The 24,007-nt window shown below is 38.7% G+C and overlaps 1 protein-coding gene across 1 annotated transcript; it reads right to left on the bottom strand.

Annotated features, from left to right (window-relative positions):
- Window positions 1-190: 190 nt before the first annotated feature.
- Window positions 191-24,007, bottom strand: b4galt1 (UDP-Gal:betaGlcNAc beta 1,4- galactosyltransferase, polypeptide 1). Its single transcript, XM_022681701.2, has 6 exons — window positions 23,470-24,007; window positions 20,546-20,778; window positions 6,004-6,191; window positions 3,948-4,070; window positions 3,488-3,592; window positions 191-2,351 (listed from the first exon to the last, which is right to left on the bottom strand). Exons 1-6 carry the CDS (start codon window positions 23,807-23,809, stop codon window positions 2,222-2,224), a joined length of 1,119 nt encoding a protein of 372 aa, XP_022537422.2. The 5' UTR covers window positions 23,810-24,007; the 3' UTR covers window positions 191-2,221.

Raw genomic sequence — 24,007 nt, 5'->3', positions numbered from 1 at the left:
GTGCATCACTAGTGATAGGGAGAGTCCTAATGAGTGGTTTGGGTAATCAGCTGAGTAAATTGGGGAGAAAATTGGAAAAAAGAAGACACATAGACTCACTAGTTTAAGGCACTTATGACACAACTGATAACAGACAAAACAAGCAGCGCTATACCATTATAGAGCACAAATAAACAAACAATTCAATAGATTTAATATAATAAAACACATTTAATGTTATTTTAAGCTGGATCGCCCAGTGTGCATAGACTTTTATTGCATAGAGTAGACTGCTCCCTGAGACTTCAAGTACACAATATGGACAGAAGTATTAGGACACCATTCATTTTTTTTCTGGTTCTGAAATCAAGTGTACTAAAAAAAACAAGAGATTATTCTGCTTTTGTTGAAGTAACTATCTACACTGTCCAGAATTTTTTTTTTACTAGATTTTGAAACATTGCTTTGAGGATTTGATTGCAAAACATAGATCCACCGGTCTGGAATGCTGAGAGGCTTGAAACCCCTCTAGCCAATGCCTGGAATTAGGCATGTTGCCAAATAAGTTTAGATAGATAAGATTATCTGCTCCAGAATGACCTATGCAATTGGAAATACTTTTCTTCATGGACTAGGAAAGCTGTGTCAGCAATGGGTGCAACTTAAACGGGCACAAAACTCCCTGATTTTAGCTGACTCCTCCCTCTGGTCAAATCTTAAAAAGGCTTAAAAATGGTAGGGGAAGCATTAGCATTAACCGCTAACCACACTATGCGAAAGTTCTTTACCGGTTCAGGGGTGAGTATATCGGACTGTAGTCTGGACATTTACCGTGTTAGAACAAGCTACGTGGGACGAACCGCTAGCTAATATCGGTTAGAGGCTAATGCTAATGCTCCACCCAGCGGCGAGACCTGCTAAATTGAAAGGAAAACGTGGTGACACCCTTGTTTCTTACTAGTTTCACATAATGCACCTTATAATCAGGTGCGCCTTGTAGATAAAAAAAAGACCTGAAAATAGACATTTATTAATAGTGCGCCTTATAAGCCGGTACTTGCGGCTTAATCTGTTTACTCAATCTCAATGAACTCTTAAGTGGAACTCTCCACTGTGTTATTCAGTTCCACTTGTACCTTTCAGGAATTATGTACATCATCTCCAGTATAAAGTTTCACATCGTGAGTCCTGAGATCTGAGTATCTCTCAAAGGTCAATGCACTGTAAAGTGTTGGCTCTCCCAACACAATCCAGCCAACACCAACAAAACAGACGATATTTACCATTTTAAAAGTAACTGTTCAGACCAAATTGCCGTTTGAAAAGACGAAGAATTTGGCGGATTGATAGACCTTCCAACCACCTACTTAGCCAGGAGAGATAAGCCCTACGGGAAAGGGAAAAGATGGCGCTACAGTACAGCTTTATATGCTGTCTTGCTTTTTGTTTTAGTCACATCTTTGGTTACTTTAGCTTCCTAAGCAGACTGTGCTAATGTTTTTAGCATGTAAGCTAACATCTTTCCATTGATATCCCCTTCATAGTAACAGGTTCACAAAATAACAGTCATGATATGATATGGCTTGTCTCTAATGTGTACACCAACTCTCCCGTTAAAAAATGAGCAGTCGCTTGGCTACAGTGACAGTGGCTATGTTAGTAGCTAAGCCCAACTTTTAGCTATTAGCATGTATGCTAGCACTGTTCCACCCTGCCCAACACCATATTACTAGCTAGAACATGCTAATATATTATCAACATGTATGCCAGCACTGTTTTGTTTTTACCCCTTTTTTGTCTCGCTTTGTAAGGCAGCACTTTATTCCCAAGCTGCAAATGCTAATGTTTTTAGCATGCACGCTAGGAACATTACATTTTCAAGTCATAATCCCCTGCTGTGTAGTGCCGTGTATCCCCAGGCCTGGATCTGCTTGGCTTTGGTTAGTGAATGTCTCTGAACTGCCACCCTGTACAACGTTTTGTACTGTTTCCAGTGGGACCATCTTAGGTATTGTTCTCCTTCATGGACATTCAAGTACATTTCAGTTTTTTTTAATATCTCATATATTATTTTGATTGCTTTTGAGCATCCTTTGGGATCCAGCTGTGAGTCAGTCAGTATCAAAGCACGGCCAGAAAAGGGTCCATTGTAAACCTATAAATATACTGCTAGACGGTCAATCCGCTGACGACGCTTAAAGCGGCCAAACAGATTAAGGCCAGGTCTGAAGGCACCAGAGTATCAAGGCTTGCCAATATCCACAATGATTTTGGTGAACAGCTTGTCCTTCTCAGTTTTCACCACGGTATAGGTCAGTGTGTTGATTCCATCTGTGTTAATGGTTTGTCTCGTTCGCGCGATTCTGTCGAACCTATGCAAAGGAAACAAACTGTAAGAGAGGGTTCTTGGCATAAGACCATGTGCAGCCATGAGTAACTGGTGGAATACTTGAAAGCCAATTATTCAACCACTTACAATGCACAATGTGGTCCTAATCGCTGATCCGAGACCTCCCTCAGAGTGTGATTGGTTCCAATCTTTACCTTTTCTATTCTGAGACCTCCCTCTAACTGTGATTGGTCCTAATCCCCACATTCTTTGGTTGGTGACCCTGTCTTTAGTTTTATTGGTGTCAGTGTTTGTTCTGAGACCTCCCTCTAACTGTGATTGGTCCCAATCTCCACCTTCTTTGGTTGGTGACCTTGTCTTTAGTTTTATTGGTGTCAGTGTTTGTTCTGAGAACTCCCTCTAACTGTGATTGGTTCTAATCCCCACCTTCTTTGGTTGGTGATCTTGTCCTTAGTGTTATTGGTGTCAGTGTTTGTTCTGAGACTTACCACTCACTGTGACTGGTCCTAATCCTTCCTCCTAGGCTGTAATTGGTCCTTTTCCTCATGGTGTTTTAATTTTAGGCATTCACCTGACTGGGATTGGTCCAAATCTACACTTTATTTGTTCCAAGATCCCCTACTGGCTGTAATTGAACCTTAGTGTTTGTTCTGAGACATTACTCAAACTGTAATTGGTCATAATCTACACCTCACTTGTTCTAAGACCCCCTACTGGCTGAACAATTTGTTGTAGGACCTCCCTCCTTGACTGTGATTGGTCCTAATCCCCATGTTGTCTTTATCTGAGACCTCCACCTGAGAGGGATTGGTCCTGATTTTCTCTGTATAAAGACCTCCCACAAACTGTAATTTGGTCCTAATCTACATCTTATTTGTTGTAATTGGTTCTAAACTCCATCTTGTCTGTTCTGAGATATCTCCTCTGACTGTAATTGGTCCTAATCTCAAGCTTCTTTGTTGTAAAGCCTTCCCCTGGCTGTGATGTGTCCTATTCTCTATTTCTTTTGTTCTAAACCCATCCACAGAGTGTGTTTGGTACCAATCTCCACCTTTTTTGGTCTGAGACCTCCCTAAACAACATATAATTTGTTCCTCCTTGAGCTGTAATTGGTTCTAAACTCCAGCTAATTTGATCTGAGACCTTTACTATATTTACCTCTGAGGATTTGGCTCATTCATTTTGTCCCTGTTGTGCTGAATCATCTTGCATCGTCCAATAACTCCATCAGGCCGAGACACACTCATCCCCCTATATGTCAGTCTGCAACAAGAAGAGTCGTTACAGTCAAAACAACTGTACCGTAGAAGAGTTACCATATTACCATAATAACCAGGATTCTGACTTTTATTCACAGATGAAATAGGCATGATGCCACTGGCGCAATGCTAACCAGACGGTTATTTAGTGATAAATTGGGCACAGAATTAGCACCATGCTAATTGGGTGATTAGATACATTAGCCTACTAGCTGCAGTGTCAAACTAAAGAGGCAGATTTCAAACACCAAACTTGTTTTTAACTGATGGACTGAGTTCTGGAGAATGAGGGAAACTATGCAGATATTGAATACACCGTTCACGAGTTAGCATAGTTAGCATGCTACGTTTTTCCTGACCTGTTGTAGATGTCGTCGTCCTCTCCGCCCCAGCCCCAGTAGTTGTTGGGGAAGCCGTTGATTTTCAGGAACTGCTCTTTGCTCATCGCAGAGACGCCGCCAAAATACTGGTTGTAAGGTAACCTGCGTTCACACGGGTTCACCACACATAAACACAGAGTTACTTGCTGAGACATGCACAGGAATGGCATCTGGCCATCTGCTTGTCACAGAGAATGTTGTGATTTGTCTAGGATTTGGTGTAGGCATGTTAGAGAACTATTAAACAAACTAAATATCCCAAAAATAAATTAAACATTCAGTTGTACAGAGGTCTTTGTGTCTGAGGCTCTTATGGAGTGTATGTGTGTCTGTGAATCTATATTTTGGGTGAGGTGATTTTTTTTCACTCATAGAGTAGCTGTCAGTCTTCCAGCAGTTTCATGGAATGCAGGAGCTTATTGCACAAGTCAGGGCAAATACGCTGGGAAAGTAGAGCCAGCAGGAATGTTGATCTGACAAATTGTAAGTGAAGTCGATCTGGCAATTTTGACGAGAAAGTAGATCTGGCTATTTAAAGTGAAATTGATGTGTTAATTTTGGTGAGGAAGGATTATGTGGGAGTTTAACAGGAAAGTAGAAGTAGCAGTTTAATGAAAAGGCTGATCTGGGAATGTGATGGGAAAGTAGATCTGACTATTTTGGTGACAAAATATATCAAAAAAAGAGAAAGAAAGTAGATCTGACCATTTGTAACTTAAGCTGATCTGGCAATTTGGTAAGAAAATATATCAAGAGGATTGAATGGAAAGAAGAGCTAGTAGTTTAATAAAAAAGTTGATCTGTTATTGTGGTGGGAAAAAAAGTAGATCTGGCAATTTGGAACTGAAGCTGATCTGGCAATCTGGTGGGAAAGTAGATATGGTGTAAAAGTAGATTTGGTGGGAAAGTAGATCTGGTGTAAAAGTAGATCTGGTGTAAAAGTAGATCTGGCAGGAAAATAGATCTGGTGTAAAAGGAGATCTGGTGGGAAAGTAGATCTGGTGTAAAAGTAGATTTGGCGGGAAAGTAGATCTGGCGGAAAAGTAGATCTGGTGTAAAAGTAGATCTGGCGGGAAAGTAGATCTGGTGTAAAAGTAGATCTGGCGGAAAAGTAGATCTGGTGTAAAAGTAGATCTGGTGGGAAAGTAGATCTGTTGTAAAAGTAAATCTGGTGGGAAAGTAGATCTGGTGTAAAAGTAGATCTGGTGGGAAAGTAGATCTGTTGTAAAAGTAGATCTGGTGTAAAAGTAGATCTGGTGGGAAAGTAGATCTGGTGGGAAAGTACCGGTAGATCTGTTGTAAAAGTAGATCTGGTGGGAAAGTAGATCTGGTGGCAAAGTAGATCTGGTGGGAAAGTAGATCTGGTGGGAAAGTAGATCTGGTGGGAAAGTAGATCTGTTGTAAAAGTAGATCTGTTGTAAAAGTAGATCTGGTGGGAAAGTAGATCTGTTGTAAAAGTAGATCTGGTGGGAAAGTAGATCTGTTGTAAAAGTAGATCTGGTGTAAAAGTAGATCTGGTGGGAAAGTAGATCTGGTGGGAAAGTACCGGTAGATCTGTTGTAAAAGTAGATCTGGTGGGAAAGTAGATCTGGTGGCAAAGTAGATCTGGTGGGAAAGTAGATCTGGTGGGAAAGTAGATCTGGTGGGAAAGTAGATCTGTTGTAAAAGTAGATCTGGTGTAAAAGTAGATCTGGTGGGAAAGTAGATCTGTTGTAAAAGTAGATCTGGTGGGAAAGTAGATCTGTTGTAAAAGTAGATCTGGTGGGAAAGTAGATCTGGTGGGAAAGTAGAATTGCCCATCTGGTAATTGGTTTGAAAGCGGTGTGAAGTAGACCTGGCAATTTGACAGAAAACTAAATCTGGCAATTGGTTAGAAAGTAGTATGAAAGTAGATCTGGCAATTTGGTGGGAAAGTAAATCTGGCAATTTTACAGAAATATAAATCTGGCAATATGGTAGGAAAGTAGATTTGGTAGTCTGTGGTAAAAGTCAATCCGGCATCAGGTTGGAAGATAGCAAATGATCTTTTTCTTACCTGAAGCCGAACTTGTCCATGGACACTGCCAGGTGACGCGGCTGGTCGAAGCAGCGATAGATGTTTCGATCATCCACGGGGACGAGGTCAACGTCGCTGAAGACAAAGCAGTTGTAGTCGTACTCCTTAAGAGCCTCAGCATAACCCACATTTAACAGCTTAGCACGGTTAAATGTGTCCTCACCGTCCTACACACACACACACACACACACACAGCAGTCATATTTCTGGCAAACAAGATTTCCAACTCTTATTAAACACTCATTCAATTGAAGATATTAGTCCATAAATACTCTCAAAAAATACTCATATACACTAAAATAGGACATAGAAGTGCACAAACACCTCAATAAACACCCCAAACACTAAAACACTTAAATAAGAGACATTAATACATAAAAACCCTCATTAAATACTCCTATACACCAAAATAGGAGATATTAGTCCATACATACCCTCACTGAACACTCCTATACACTAAAATAGGACATAGAAGTGCACAAACACCTCAATAAACACCCTAAACACTAAAATAAGAGATATTAGTCCATACCTACCCTCATTAAACACTCCTATACACCAAAATAGGACATACGTGCACAAACACCTCAATAAACACCCCAAACACTAAACATGTATACACTAAAAAGAAGATATTAGACCATAACACCCTAATAAACACTCCTATACACCAAAACAGGAGATATAAGTCCATACATACCCTCAATAGACACTCATATACACCGAAATAGGACATATACAATCACAAACACCTCAATAAACACTCCAAACACTAAAACACTAAAATAAGAGATATTAGTCCATAAATACCCTCAATAAACACTCCTATACATCAAAATAGGAGATATTAGTCCATACATACCCTCACTAAACACTCATATACACTAAAATAGGACATAATAGTGCACAAACACCTCAATAAACACTCCAAACACTAAAACACTAAACATGTATACACTACAACAGAAGATATTAGACCATAACACCCTAATAAACACAATATAGGAGATATTAGTCCATATATTCCCCTAAATAGACACGAAAATAGGACATATAACACCTCAATAAACACCCCAAACACTAAAATAAGAGATATTAGTCAATAAATACCCTCAATGAACATTCCTATAAACCAAAATAGGAGATATTAGTCCATACATACCCTCATTAAACACTCCTATACACCAAAATATGACATATAAGTGCACAAACACCTCAATAAACACCCCAAACACTAAACATGTATACACTACAATAGAAGATATTAGACCATAACGCCCTAATAAACACTCCTATACACCAAAATAGGAGATATTAGTCCATATATACCCTCAATAGACACTCATACACTAAAATAGGACATAAGCACAAAAACACCTCAATAAACACTGCAAAATCTAAAACACTAAAATAAGAGATATTAGTCAATAAATACCCTCAATAAACACTCCTATACACCAAAATAGGAGATATTAGTCCATACCTACCCTCACTAAACACTCATATACACCAAAATAGGACATAAGTGCACAAACACCTCAATAAACACTGCAAACACTAAAACACTAAACACTTACACACTACAATAGAAAACATTAGTGCATAACACCCTAATAAACACTCATGTACACTAAAACAGGACATATTACCAATATACACCCTCAATAAACACTCATATACACCAGAATAGGAGATATTATTCTATAAGCACTCTAATAAACACCCCTATACAATTACAAAATCTATCTATGAACAACCTTAAACATATAATAAAATATATTAGACCATAAACACTCTAATACTAAGACTCATATGCACTAGAATAGGAGATAATCGTTCAGAATCATCTGACTAAACACTCCTATACACTAGAATAAGATTTATTATTCTAGAAACATCAAAATAAACACTTCTATACACTAGAATAGGAGATATTATTCTATAAACATCAAAACAGACTACTATACACAGAACATATTAGTCCATGAACAACATCAATTTATATGTTTGAATTTGTGGTATTGGTCATTGCCTCTGTAATTTGGCTACTAATGATTCTCTAAAGACTAAAATGTGGAATGTCGTCTGGTTGGCAGCGAGTCAGATGTGGGCACACTGTGTCAGAAAGAAATATTGCTTTACATTTACTGTGACATGTTATCAAAGGTTATCACATATTTACTCTAGCCCGGGGCCTAAAGTTTCATGACATGACTGCACACACAAATGCAGAACTGCCATGAACCACTAAACCTGTTGTTCTACTGCGTCCAAACCACAGGGGCAGCCGATTAAATCTTTTCATTATATTAACAATACAAAGTAAGAAAATTAAGTTGATATTTTAAAATGTTATTGCTTCCACCTGTCTGAGCACCTTTGCTAACCCATGTCCTAAATAAATGGAGTTTAGGAGTAAATGCGCCACTGACTGATTAAAACCTTGACAACAGTCAACAGTCAATTATCAGAGTCCAGAGTTCCTACAGGTGCGCCCAGCGGGCGTACACTAAACAAACACACACACGGACGCGCTGCACAACACAAACTAGACTTTTAACTCAACAATAAACAGAATAAAGAATAATATAACACTGCTGTTCCCTCAGGATCCACCGTATCACTGTATCTGCTGAGACGCACAAAAGCGTTGCACTGTTAAGACACCAATGCGACAAAGTCAGAGCTCACCCGACTCTTAAAAGGGAATAACACCTGGCACACTGATTATTTCTACTGATTATTTCTTGTTAAAAGAGAATTAGTTTAAGCATTTTGTGTGTTTCGAGCTGTGTAAGGCATATTTTTTATATTTTTCATGATTCCAAAGACACACGCCCTAAATTAAGCTGCGCGATACGCAATTGACTGGTGCACTACAGATCGTGACAATAGGACCCTAGAACTCTTTCCATGTATGAGGGGCTACCAGAGACTACACACTGATGTACTGTAGTATGAGGTGAGTGAGGTTATGCAAATAGATAAATAGATGGTGCCTATGGTAACTTCGATTTTTTATTTTAGTTCTTCTTTTAGTTTTTTTTATTTCCATATTTTCCTTATTTTACTATTATTATTTTTTTATAGTTTTATATTATTGCTTTTTAATTTATTTTAATTTTCTAATTCAAATTATTATTATTAATATTATTTTTATCATTTTTATTTATTTTTATCAGTGCCTTTGTTTTATTTTTTTTGTTCATTTATTTATTTGTATATTTTTTTGTATTATGTAAAAGTTAGTTTTAGCTAATTTAACTCATTTTTGTCGTATTAGTCTTATTCTTTTGATCCTAATTTTTTAACCATTAAACCATACTTTATTATAATCACTAATTTTATTTTTTCTATTTTATTCAAATTCTATTTTTATTTTTTATCTATTTTTATATTTTATTTACTGTTATGTTAAAATTATTAAATTTAGCTATTATTTTCTCTGTCATGTCAATCCCTGTGTTTGTAAATGCTCGGCTACATTGAAAATGAGGGTTGCCCTCAATGTACATTTGAGTCAAAATAAAGGTTGATTGATTGATTGTTTGGTTGATTGATTAAGCCCACTTTTGTGAAATCAACTGCCACTCAAAACCTGTTTTCACACTCTACGTCGCCCTACCTCATTTAATCTCACTCTACCTCACTCTAATTCACTCTGTCTCACTCTACCTCGCCCTACCTCATTTAATCTCACTCTACCTCACTCTATTTCACTCTGTCTCACTCTACCTCGTTTAGGCTCACTCTACCTCACTTCATTTCAATCATACCACCAAGAAGGCCAACCACATCCAACAGGATTAACTGTGGACGCTGTAAGAGGAAGCCGTCTGAAAGGGATCACCATTTTGTCTTATATGAATCTTTAAATATGTTATGTGGTCTCTGGCACCAAGATGTTAGCATGCAAGTCCTGTAATTTGCATGTGGGACCTCCATGAGTATCATTCTAGTCTGTCTCCGGTTTAAAGGTTGTTCTTCTTTGGAGTATTTTTTTTTTTTAGTAGGTACTCTCGACTGCATACTGTGAACACCCTACAAGACCTGCGTGATGTTTTGGAGATGTTCTGAGCCAGTTGTATAGCTTGAAGCATTACAACCGCAGTGCTACCATAGAAATCCATGCCTCCAGGGCTACAGGTTTACCTCAATCCATGATGTTTTGCATAAACTGATAAAACGAATGCACACTGAACACTTACTCAGAACGTTATTCTGATTTAAGGATAGGGTACTAAAGAGAGCCTGATATGTTTACACTGGTGGGGTGTATTCAATGCCCAGACAGGGCATTGTGTTAGTCCAACAATGCATGCCTTTTGTTTTTTTACACTGTCTAAATATGCACCTGCTGGCGAATGGGAGGACTGGCCTTGAGGCCTTTTGTGCAGCTTTGTTAACATTGACTGTTGGTTGTACAAAAAATATATATATACACAGTGTATCACAAAAGTGAGTACACCCCTCACTTTTCTGCAGATATTTAAGTATACCTTTTTATGGGATAGCGCTGACAAAATGACACTTTGACACAATGAATGACTACTACACCCCTAAATGTCCAAACTGAGCACTGCTTGTCATTTTCCCTCCAAAATGTCATGTGACTCGTTAATGTTACTAGGTCTCAGGTGTGCGTAGGGAGCAGGTGTGTTCAGTTTTGTAGTACAGCTCTCACACTCGTCACTGAAAGTTCTAACATGGCACCTCATGGCAAAGAACTCTCTGAGGACCTTGAAAGACGAATTGATGTGCTACACCCTGAAACTGAGCTGCAGCACAGTGACCAAGATCATCCAGCGTTTTAAATGAGCAGGGTCCACTCAGAACAGACCTCGCGTTGGTCGTCCAAAGAAGCTGAGTGCATGTGAAGTCTTTAAAAGATAGGCGCAGTAGTGATGTCACCATTGCTGCAGACATTAAAGAGGTGGGAAGTCAGCCTGTCAGTGCTCAGGCCATACGCTGCCCACTACATCAAATTGGTCTGGATTGCTGTCACCCCAGAATAAAGCCTCTTCTGAAATTGCTGTCACCCCAGAATAAAGCCTCTTCTGAAGTCTGTAACCAAGAAAGCCTGCAAGCAGTTTGCTGAAGACATGTCAACAAAGGACATGGATTACTGGAACCATATCCTTTGGTCAAATGAGAGCAAGATTAATTTTCTCAGAAAATGGTACTTTTGGCAGTGTGGGCAGTGTGCCAAGTCCTGCTGGAAAATGAAATCTGCATCTCCATAAAAATTGTCAGCAGATGGAAGAATGAGGTTCACTGCACTGACTTTGGACTTGATGTAACACAGTGGACCAACAGTGCATTTCATTTTCCAGCAGGACTTGGCACACTGCCCACGCTGCCAAAAGTACCAAATGGTCTTATACACTATAATATTCTAATTTTCTGAGACACTGATTTTTGGGTTTTCATTGGCTCTAAACCATAATCCTCGACAATAAAAGAAATAAACGCTTAAAATGGTTTACACTGTGTGTAATACATCTATTTAATATACACGTTTCACATTTTGAATTAAATGACTGAAATGAAGTAACTTTTCAATGATATTCTATTTTGTGTCTGATCCACTTGTACTAAAAAAGAAGGATAAAGGGTGTTGAAACAAGCTGGTGGTTAATCATTGTATACTGTATTTCAGTAGAATGCCATATAAAATGGCCAGCCTGTGTGTTTTACTCACATGCAAAGTGTATTTACCTCACATTTGCATCGCCACAAAACCAACAAATAGTATAGAACCACATTTAGTCAGCGTCAGACTCCAAAGTGTTTAGTTATGCAGTCGGCGCCATGCTAATCAGAGTATTAACAAGCTTGCTTTTATTACAGCTCTGGAAAAAATTAAGAGACTGCTTCAGTTTCTAAAAGAGTTTCTCTGATTTTGCTATTTATAGGTTTATGTTTGAGTAAAAAGATCATTGCTGTTTTATTTTATAAACTACGGACAACATTTCTCCCAAATTCCAAATAAAAAGATTGTCATTTAGAGCATTTATTTGCAGAAAATGAGAAATGGCTAAAATAGCAAAAGATATGCAGAGCTTTCAGATCTCAAGTTCATATTCATAAAGTAGTTTTAAGAGTTCAGAAATCAATTTTTGGTGGAATAACCCTGGTGGTTTTTAATCACAGTTTTAATGCATCTTGGCATGTTCTCCTCCACCAGTCTTACACACTGCTTTTGGATAACTTTATGCTGCTTTACTCCTGGTGCACAATTTCAAGCAGTTCGGCTTAGTTCAGATTATATTCCAGAGGTGATAGAAGCAAGTCTAATGCTATTGCCATGGTTTAGAAATACATCTAGCACCATGGCAACTGGTTTGTTAACAAACTATGATGATGACCTTTTGCCCCACCCTGCCCTACATCTGATTCCCTTTCAGATTGTTCCGCAGCTTCTTCTTTACAGTGGTAGGTGTGACTGGGACATTTTCTTTTTTTCTTACTTGTCTCCAAGGATAGATAAGATACTATAGACATGAACCAGATCCTTTGACCTTCCTCAAAAGAACATCTCTATTGTTTCGTAACACAAAGCATTCAGAAGGACACGCTCCACTATCCTGGCATTGCACGTGTTCAGGTTTCGCTGGCAACCACAAGCACCTTAAAGCGAAACTCTGACCAAAAATGCACTGTATTTACATATTTTCCTCACAAACCAGGAAGGTAATGCTTCTTTAGTTCTACACTAGAGCTACAAGGCTAATGCAGCTAACAGTAGTTAGCAGTAGTTGAGCCTAATGTTACTTTCAGCTCTTACATATCAGTTTATTTATTGCATGCTAACTTATAAATTATGCACTACAGATCCCAGGTGTCACAACTGTCTAGGTGCTATCTTTGCCCTGTTGTCTGAATAATACCCACCTCTACCTGTACATACTTTTGTATGTACAAAACCAATGGAAACCAATGGAAACCAATCTACCCAATGGCACTTTCTGCCCTTTATGTGACACCTAAGAGCAAACTACATCTCTGAAAGCCCCAGCCACAGCTAGACTGTTCTTTGCATGCTCATTTTCCTTCTGCACACATGAAGAAGACCGAGAGTCCTTCAGGCATTACTTGAAAAAAACACCTGCTCTCTCTCTCTCTCTCTCTCTCTCTCTCTCTCACAAACACACACACACACACGCAAGAACTGGTTTACTTAGGGTTGGGGAAAGCTATTAGATGCTATTAGATTGTTACTGTGATAAACGGCAAACCTATGGAGTATGGCGAGTATGGTCAGTACTTACAGAACACTGAGCACTTGGATGTTTTAAAGACATTAAAAGACATGGAGTGTGGTTGAGCAGTGTAGAATAAGGTAGAGGAAAGGTAGAGCGACGTAGGAGTAAAAAAGTAAGGTACAGAGAAGGTAGAGGAAAGGTAAAGGGAGAGAGTGAGGTGCAGTAAAGTAGAGTGAACCAGAGTGACAAAGTAAGACAGTTGAAGTAGAGTGAGGTAGAGTGAGATTAAACGAGGTAGGGCGAGGTAGAGTGAGACAGTTGAAGTCGAGTGAGGTAGAGTGAGACAGTTGAAGTCGAGTGAGGTAGAGTGAGATTAAATGAGGTAGGGCGAGGTAGAGTGAGACAGAGGCAAAGTAAGATACAATCGGGGTTAGCACCCGAACATCCCTTTCAGACGGCTTCCTTTTACAGCGTCCACAGTTAATCCTGTCGAATGTGGTTGGTCCTTCTTGGTGGTATGATTGAAATGAAGTGAGGTAGAGTGAGCCTAAACGAGGTAGGGCGAGGTAGAGTGAGAGAGAGTAAAGTAGAGTGAGGTAGAGTGAGCCTAAACAAGGGAGGGCGAGGTAGAGTGAGACAGAGGCGAAGTAAGAGTGAGGTAGAGTCAGATACAGAAAGGTAGAGTGAGATAAAATCAGGTACATTGAGGAAGAGTGAGACAGTTGAAGTAGAGTGAGGTAGAGTGAGATTAAACAAGGTACGGCGAGGTAGAGTGAGACAGTTGAAGTAGAGTGAGATTAAACGAGGTAGGGAGAGGTAGAGTGAGACAGAGGCAGAGTAAGATACAATCCAGGTTAGCACCTGAGAATCCTTTTCAGACAGCTTCCTCTTACAGCGTCCACAGTTAATCCTGTTGGATGTGGTTCAGCCTTCTTGGTGGTATGCTAACATTACCCTGGATACCGTGGCTCTTGATACAACACAAAGACTTGCCGTCTTGGTCACAGATGCTTCCATGAAACCTCCCACACTAAAATGACAGGTGTTTCAGTTTCATTGCCCAACCCCTGTATATTATATTCATGTTTACTTTTGTGTACTTCATGTCTACTCTTTAAGTGCACTTTAATTACATTTCGATTTACTCAATATAGTTGAACTGTACTGACTTTAACCAGCCTAGCAACTCTAACCTGACATTTTAAATTGTTTGCAACTCATATTACCAAATTGAATTCTTCTTTTTAGCAGTAGTTGTATCAGGTATCAGGTTACGTCCTTTATCCCAAACCTTACAATCGTAACACTACACTCTCATTTTTAGCTATTGTTCATGAACTGGACAAGCAGGAAAAAACCCAGACATGAACACTTATCATACCCTCAGACCCCTATTATCTCCATACTGCTTACTGGCCTAAATACCCAACAGAAAAGACCAAAAACAGCCAGGTGGAAATGAGCTTTAAGATCTAATATTGAACAGAAACATCTAAGATATGTATATTTATACAACAGAAATCAATTTTTGGTGGAATAACCCTGGTTTTTAATCACAGTTTTTAATCATGCATCTTGGCATCATGTCCTCCTCCACCAGTCTTACACACTGCTTTTGGATAACTTTAAGCCTGCACTCCTGGTGCAAAAATTCAAGCAGTTCAGCTTGGTTTGATGGCTTGTGATCATCCATTTTACTTTTCATTGAGGTTTTCAATTTAGTAAAATTAAAGAAACTCTTTATTTTTAAGTTTTAAGTTAAAAATCCAGAGCAGTCTTTGCAAAAAACAATGTTATATAAAAGCAAACTATGCTACTGTAAATTACGCCATTAAATATTTTAAGTTTATATAAATAAAAGTCCATTTAATTTAAATATACAAATGCAGATTTAAATACTTGTGTCAGCAGTTGGGCTCCAGAGAATGACATCCTTTTAAATACATTGCAATTGGAATAAACTAAAATTTATAAACTAATAAATAAAAAAATAAACATAAATAAATGATGTTGACAAACAGGCTCATTCTCGTTCCTTTTTTTTTTTTTTTAAGTTTTTCCTTATAGACAAAATGAAGGTCATGTCCGTATATTGAACAATGAACTGATTGTTTAATTGCAGTAAAAGGCCTAATTTGACTACACCTCAGCTTTTAATTTGCAAGAACCAGAACAAAGTTCAGGAGGTGAGTTTTATTGCTTGTTTCCTGGAACTTCCAATAAAGCTTTAAATGGAAAACTCTGAGACTTAGATAGACTGTGCATTCTGGAAACTGTGATCTTCACCTTTTTGACCATGAAGTCTTACAATTCATTCAATTTCAACTTTTTTACTTGGTTTTGTAATTTTTTTTATATCTGTGCAGGTTAATATCTTGTTCTTCTGGGAACAGCAACGTTATTTTATTCTTAATTCTGTTTACTGATGATGTCCAAGCTGGGTCAGCGTCCACAACACTAAGATAGGATTGGGCGGCTGACTGTTGACTGTTGTCAGGGTTTTAATCAGTCAGTGGCGCACCTGTATTTTCCACTGCCAAGATAGAAACACGCCAGATGTTTACCATGAACACACCTCACTTCCAGACCACCACACCCATCAGTGTAGATTTATTCCTAAGCTTCGACGCTATTTTAGCGGTGCAGGCGCAAGGCATAAAAATAGACTATTGACGGGGTGTAAGATAACAAGGAGCATTAATTATGCAACTTGTGCAGGATGTAAGATAGAGCCTTAAGAATTATTTGGATTCTTTGTTTTTGGCTATTTTTAAATCCCAATACTCTTCAAATATATGGGAAATTCTCAGGGTTTTTTTTACGTTTTATAATTTCATTTTAGTTCCTAGAAACAGAAATCAGTTTTATTTAGTTCGAAATCAAACATACAAACTACTGTTTCTTTTTTATTTATTTATATATATTTATATTTTTGTACGAGCACAATAAAAATATCTATTAACACAAATATAAAAACAAAATCTAATTTAGTTTTTTTTTAAATAGCTTTAACTTTACAAACAGCATTTATATTACACAAGGTGCAAAAATAACCTCTTTAAATTTCAATTAAAGAAAAGTATAAAGCGAGTGGTTTAAGGGTTTAAAGTGCTGACACTATGATCAGAAGATCGCTGGTTCGAATCCCCGTCTTGCAGCTTGCCATCGGCTACCGGAGCCCTGAGAGAGCACAATTGGCCTTGCTCTTTGTGGGTGGGTAGATGACGCTCTTTCCTCTCATCACTCCTAGGGTAATGTTGATCAGCACAAGGCTGCATCTGTGAGCTGTTGTATCAGATCCGAGCACACTGTGATTCTACAATGCTGCGTCAGGAGCAGCTGGAAAAGAGGCGGAGTCTGACTTCACATGTATCGGAGGAGGCATGTGTTAGTCTTCACCCTTCTTGTGTTTAGGCATGGGGAATAGTATTCAGAAACATTTTTAGTCATAGGAACCGGGGGGATGGGGAATAAAGCAGAAACAGTTTACACATTCTTCTATTGTGAAAGTGCCTTTTGGCAGCAAATCAGACGGCCTTCGCAATCCACCCGCTGTGACTTTCTTTCTCTTTATTAAGGCTTGTGTTGAAACTTCTGTTTAGAAATTTCACGCAGTCACTGCAGCTCTACTGACCTCAGCTTTAACCATATCTTACTGTTTGGTTAGTTTACGCCAGCTTTAAACCTGAGAATGAAAACAATATACTGCAATAAAGCTGATGTCCTATAATGTATTGCTATGGGAAAATACTAGCAAGGTTTGGGGTAGTAAAATTTATATTATAACTGTTTTCACAAAGCACTCCAAGAGAGAGTGTACAAACTTTGCTTCTATACACTTTTATTATTATTTTTTTTTTTCTTATACAGTACCAGGCAAAAGTGGACACACAATATATATATTTTTTATTATTATTTTTAAATGTTTTGCATCGTACATTAATACTAAAGTCGTCCAAATTATGATGAATAACATATTAAAATTATTTATTTAGTAACAAAAAAGTAGATTTTTGGCATCTTGGCTGGATTTTATCAGTCAGATTTATGAAGTAGAGTACCCTGGAATGTTCGCCTTTTAGTTAACAGCTGTGCTGAACTCATCAAGAGTTAATTACTTGAGTTTGATGTTAATTTTTGTAAGCATCAGTTGTAAAGTTGTGAAGAGGTACAGTTGGTGGTATACAGTGAATAGTGAATATTTGAGTTCAACTACATAATAGCAAGAACTACTCAACTATAGAAAGAAAAAAATTATTTAAGAAGTGAAGGTCAGTCAATCTGAAACATTTAAAAAGAATTTGAAAGTATCCTCAAATGATGAAACTGGCTCTCATCAGGACCGCCACAGGAAGACCACGAGTAAACCAGGTAGTGCACTAATATTTTCGTCTCAACTTTCTGACAACAGGGGCACTAAGTGGTCCAGTGGTCTAAAGCGTCGACACTAGATGTCACTAGAGATCGCTGATTTGAATCCCATTCATGCAGCTTGCCATCAGCTGCCAGAGCCCTGAGAGAGCACAATTGGCCTTGCTCTCTCTGTGTGGGTAGATGGGGCTTTCTACTCACATCACTCCAAGGGTGATGTCGATCAGCACAAGGCTGCGTCTGTGAGCTCACGTATCAGAATCGAGTCGGTCGCTGCGCTTTCCTCCGAGTGTGCTGTGTTGTGATGCTACTCGGCAATGCTACAGCATCAGCAGCAGTTTAAAAAGAGGCGGAGTCTGACTTCACATGTATCGGAGGAGGCATGTGCTAGTCTTCACCCTCCTGGTGCTGTTGCATCACAAGTGATGAGAGTTATAAAGCTGCTAGTTAGTTTAGTTTATAAATTGACCTTTAAATGGATTTATCTAATAATAAACAAAAGTATAGATACAATTATAGATTAAAAAAATATATATAAATGTTTAATACATTCTTTTATTGTGGATTATAAATAAAGGGTTAAACGGTTAATTATTTTTCTTTTAAGCCTTTTCCTGCCTGTGTTCTTTTCTCCACTACAAAGGAAAGATAAACAGAGCTGAGTGTTTAAACACACTTCCCTGATAAAACCCGGTTTATTCTGAAGCGGTTGCAACACTGTTTCCATTGTGTTGCGGCTCTTTTAAGAAAAAGCCACGTAAACCAGAAGGGTGCTTTAATTACACTGTACACAGATGTGTGTGTGTGTGTTACGTGTCTGCATGTTCGTCTCTCTCTTTCTCTCTTGCACGCTTGCTCGCTCTCTCTCTCTCCCTCTCTCCCTGTCTCTCTCTCTATAGGTTGCACATCCTGTCAATCATCATTGAGCATGCTGCCGGCTAACCAATTGAGTGGAGACTGAGGCGGGGCTTCCAGTATAAAAGCTGCGTGAAGGAGCTGCGCGGGAGCCTGCCGGCTCACATACTGACCACTCGTTTGCACGCTCCGTTTTTATTGTGGTTGCACTCTGTTTTATTGCTTTTGTCAGAAACTAGTCAAGATCTTGCTTCTCTGTGTTACTGAAGTAGTGCTTTATTCAAAAGCTCTGTTTTGGTTCAGTCCTGAATTTTATATCTTTCTCCCCCTCAGATTGAGAACAGGTTAGACTGTGAGCGCACCTACATTCCACCACGTAGGTAATTCATTGTATAAACACATTAGATTAAAAGGGCGGGTACCAACATATGTATTTTTTGTTTTATTAGACTAGTGTAACTAGACAGGTTTTGTTTTGCTTAGTGTGATTTTTGTTTTGTTCTGTTCTTTTCTTTGGTACCGTTCATCTTCTCTTTCTGAGGTGAGGTTAATCCAAATCATGTCTGTCTCTGATGTTTCCCCTGTTTGTTGCTGCATAACTATAAAGTAAAGAAAAGCCTTAATAAATCTAATTACTTGTTCTGCTTTAAGCTGCCTGCTCTCCAGTCAATTCACTCCTTAGAAACCAGTTTCAAGTTCCACCTTAAGCGATCCATATCTTAATAATGTTACTGGTTCCGCTCTACACCCCTAGACCATGGCCTATTAAGTAGTGGGAACGTAACAGTGTGTGTGTGTGTTTGATGGATAGTGTGTACACACACACTATGCAAAGTGCAAATATAAACACGCATGAAATACAGGTTTCCATTATGCTTTCACAGCTCAGTTTGACCTGCTGAGACCTGAAGTTTTTGATGTTTGATGTGTGTGTTTGAATTTCTTTAAGCTATTTGGGATTAGTTGGACCTAACTTATATATAAATATATATTTATATATATATATTTAAACGAAACGTATCTATTCTCCTTACTTAAATACATAAAATTCGGTTAGAATTTTTATTGTTTCTGTCTGGACTGGCTGTAGAAACCTTTGACTGGGATCCCTGTCATGTGACCACTAGATAATATATGAGCAGTGTCTCCATATAAGGCCAAAGCTCCACGTTTTAAAATATTAAGTGTCATGGTGAAAAAAAAACAGAAAAGTGGACAGGAGAGAGGAATTCAAAAAGTAAAACTACTGCACTATAATATATAACAATACAAATTAATCTCTAATATTTATATATATTTATATATTTATATAAAAGTAAAATAATTTTCCTGTTTGAAGCAACAATACAGATAATTATGCCTGTTGTCATAAATTTTCCTTTTGTTTCAATAAATAAAACTAAAATTACATTTTTTAAATATATATTATATATATAAAATATACATTTTATAAATGATTTTACCCATCGGATGCCAACAAAACAAAACATATAATTCTGCCTATTTGAAGGAATAAAACAGATGATTTTGCCTGTCTCAGGAAATAATAGTTTTGCTACCTTCTTTATGCAATAAAACAGAATATTCTGCCCATTTTAAAAATATAATCTAGATAATTTTGGTTGTTTAAAGTAAAAGAAAAGAGTTTAAATAAGTAACATTGACAAATAATATGGCTTACTTTGCCTAACAAATAATAATGTTTACACAATTCTGCCTATTTAAAGAAATAATACAGAAAATACTGATAATTTAACATATATTTTATGCAAAAATAAAGATGACTTTGTCTTGAAAATAAAATGCAAATCAAGATAATGTAAAGATTTTAAATAATTTACTTAATTTCTTTACATTATCTTGATTTGCATTATATTTTTAGACAAAGTGATCTTCATTTTTGCATAAAATAAGTCATATAATGAGTATTTGCTTATGGGAATTTTTGTTTTATTTATTGAAACAAATGACTTTTGAAAGCAATTGTCAAAAGAACTGCAAAAAAAAACTGTTTTTTCACAATTGTCAAAACTATCCTACAGCAGATAAGCCCCGCCCACTCAGACTGAAGTTATAAGGAGTGTTGTTACCTGCTGGATGACGTAAACCCCGTAATCGAGCTGCTGTCTCTGCAGTATTGGGTGAAGGTAGTACAGCCAGTACTTCAGGTGGTTCTCTCTGTGTCTGTACGGGATGATGAGCGCCACCTTGTGGGGGGACACGCACTCACGCGGGGTGTATCTCCCGCCCTCAGACAGACGCGGGTCCTGCCGTATCTCGTCTAAATTCACAGAGTCGGAGAACTCCACTCTTAACGGACCCACTGCAAAGAAAATGATGAGATTAAACACAATTAATCTTTTATTAAATGTAGAAACTTTTTGTCCCCACCACTTTTTAAGATGCCTAATTTTTTAGTTTTTTGTTTGTTTTGTCCACTCCACTTTTTTAAATGGGGCTTCCTATAACCAGAAGCTTTAAAACTGCACATTTGTGTCCCCAACCCTTATTAACATGCACATTTCTGTCCCCAGCGCTTATTAACATGCACATTTTTGTCCCTAACACGTATAAACATGCACATTTTGGCCCCAGCTCTTATTAACATGCACATTTCTGTCTCCAACGCTTATTAACATGCACATTTTTGTTCCCAACACTTTTGGACTTGCACATTTTTGTCCCTAACATGTATAAACATGCACATTTTTGTCCACAACACTTATTAACACGCACATTTCTGTCCCCAACACTTATAAACATGCACATTTTCTGTCCCCAACACTTATAAACACGCACATTTTTGTCCCTTCCTCTTTTTGACATGCACACTTTTTCTCCACATTATTTACTGCCATAAACATTTTGTCCCCACCACTTATAAACACACATTTTTTTGTCCACAACGCTTATTAACATGCACATTTCTGTTCCCAACACTTTTGGACATGCACAATTTTGTCCTCAACGCTTATTAACATGCACATTTTGTCCCTAACACTTGTAAACATGCACACTTCTGTCCCCAACACTTTTGAACATACACATTTCTGTCCCTAAAGCTTATTAACATGCACATTTTTGTTCTCAACACTTATTATCATGCAAAGTTTGCCTCCGGCACTTATTAACACGCACATTTCTGTCCCTACCTCTTTTTGACATGCACACTTTTTCTCCACATTATTTACTGCCATAAACATTTTGTCCCCACCACTTATTAACACACATTTGTTCCCCACTACTCTCTGACATACACATTTTGTCCCAATACTTTTTGATATGCCACTTTGTGTCCCCACCACTTTGACAGGAACATTTTAGTCCACACTATTTACTTTCATAAACATTTTGTCCCCACCAAGTTTAGACATGCACATTTTAGACCGTACCTCTTTTTGACATGCACATTTTTGTCCCCAACCCTTATTGACACGCAAATTTTGTTCCCACCAAGTTTATACATGCACATTTTACACCGCAATTTTTGTCCTACTACTTTTTGCAATGTTAATTTGGCCTCACAATAGTTTTGAGATATTGTCCCCCACCACTTTCTGAAATGCAAAGTGTTGTTCCCAATTTCTAAAAAGCCCATTTTTGTCTCACCCTTTCCTGAAATGTGGAAAAGTGTCTCCACCACTTTTTGACATGCACGTTTTTGTCCCCACCATTTACTGACTAACAATTTGTCCCCACTAATTTTAGATGTGTACATTTTACACTGCATCACTTTTTAACATGCACATTTTTGTCCTCACCACTTTTTGACATGGACATTTCTGTCCTCACCACTTTTTGACAGGGACATTCTGTCCCTGTTACGTTCTAAAAAGCAGATTTTGATACTTTTTGAAATGCCAATGTCATGCTCATCATTTTTCTAAGCTTATTTATTCTTTACCTTTGTTTGAAAGGACATTTCTGTTGTACAGCTTTTTGAAGACTAGGTGTTTCTGATAAAAAGGCCAGTGTTAGTGGGTACAAGATAAGAGAAGGTCATACAATACAACAGCTTCATTGATGTAGTTACAGAGAATGTGAGAAAACCACTTAAGGCTATTCAGCTATACCACACACACACACACACACGTGCACACACACACACACACACACACACTTAAATATTTACAGTAAGGATTGGCTTAGGATGGTGTTACATTCTAGGTAATGGTGACATAAGTATATCTGTTTGTGTGTGTGTGTGAGTGTGTGTTAAGGGATATGACTGTGGTTTCCTGTGACAGGAAGTATCTGTGTGTGTGTGTGTGTGACTTAAACAGCAGAAACTGTATGACTGTTGTCAAGTTTCTTATGAACTTTTTTGTATGTTGGCGCCTGTGACACCAAGCAGCAAACGTATTTATGTGTGTGTGTGTGTGTGTGTGTGTATGTGTGTGTGTGTGTGTGTGAGGTAGAATGCAAACTACAAGAGCTCACACTTCCTCTTTCTCTCTTTCTCACAAGTTTCCGTTAGCTAGCTGATAAATTAGCAAGTATTCTAGGCCTCAGGGGGCCTTGTTTCTGAAGTGACAATGTGTCGCCAAACACACACACACACACACACACACACACACACACACACACACACACTTAACCCCTGTTCCTTAAACTGAGAACATTCTGTAAGAAAGAAGAACGAACATCCCTTCATGCTAAGAGTTAGATTAGCATGTTCACATTCTCGTTAGTCTGGCCGTAGTATTATTACTGTGTTACCACATGGATGCACAAGGTAGTAGTAGGTGTTTCCAATAAAGTGGCCACCTGTGAGTGAAAACACAAGCTACAGTAGGTGTTTCCAAAAAAAGTGGCCACCACAAGGTGGTAGCAGGAGTTTCCAATAAAGTGGCCATATTTAAGTGGAAGCACAAGATAAAAGTAGGTGTTTCCAAGTGGCCACAAGTGAGTGGAAGCATACGTTACAGTAGGTGTTTCTAATAAAGTGGCCACCTATAATTGGGAGCACAAGATAGTAGCAGGTGTTTCCAAGAAAGTGGCCAGTGGGTCTTACCTAAGTGAGGGGGGGTCTCTGGACATGTTTCCAGCGCTTTTTTTGAGGTTGCTTCTATATGATGTATTGGCACCGGCGTGCTCGTGCCTAAGTTGCTGATGCTCGTGCTCAAAGTACCCAAGGTGCCCAAGGTGCTGACGTTCCCGCTCGTGCTCGTGCCCGTGCCCAGCGCGCTGATGCTCCGGCTCGTGTCCGCGCTGTGCCGCGGGAGCGCGGGCTCGCTCTCGCTGCCCGGGTTCCTCAGGTAGAACAGCAGCATGACGGAGATGTGGAGCGCGCACACGGTGACCACCAGGAAGCACGCGCTGTACAGCCGAGAGAAGCTCGCGCGAGGCTCCATCTGCGCACGTCCGGAGCGGGCGAGCGCGAGGAGACAGTATCTACTATAACTACTACCTCGCGCGGACAGGTGAACTCACACTTCTGCTCGGGTTACGCGCACAGGTGTCCTCTCACCTGCCGGGCAGAGTATCTTGCGGCGCGCGCAGGTGTGTGCGTGTATGGAGAATAAGGAGGAGGAGCTCCATCGCTGGTGAAA

The sequence above is a fragment of the Astyanax mexicanus genome, chromosome 25 (genome assembly GCF_023375975.1).
Source record: "Astyanax mexicanus isolate ESR-SI-001 chromosome 25, AstMex3_surface, whole genome shotgun sequence".
NCBI lineage: Eukaryota > Metazoa > Chordata > Actinopteri > Characiformes > Acestrorhamphidae > Astyanax > Astyanax mexicanus.
This window is presented reverse-complemented; position numbering and strand designations above follow the sequence as displayed.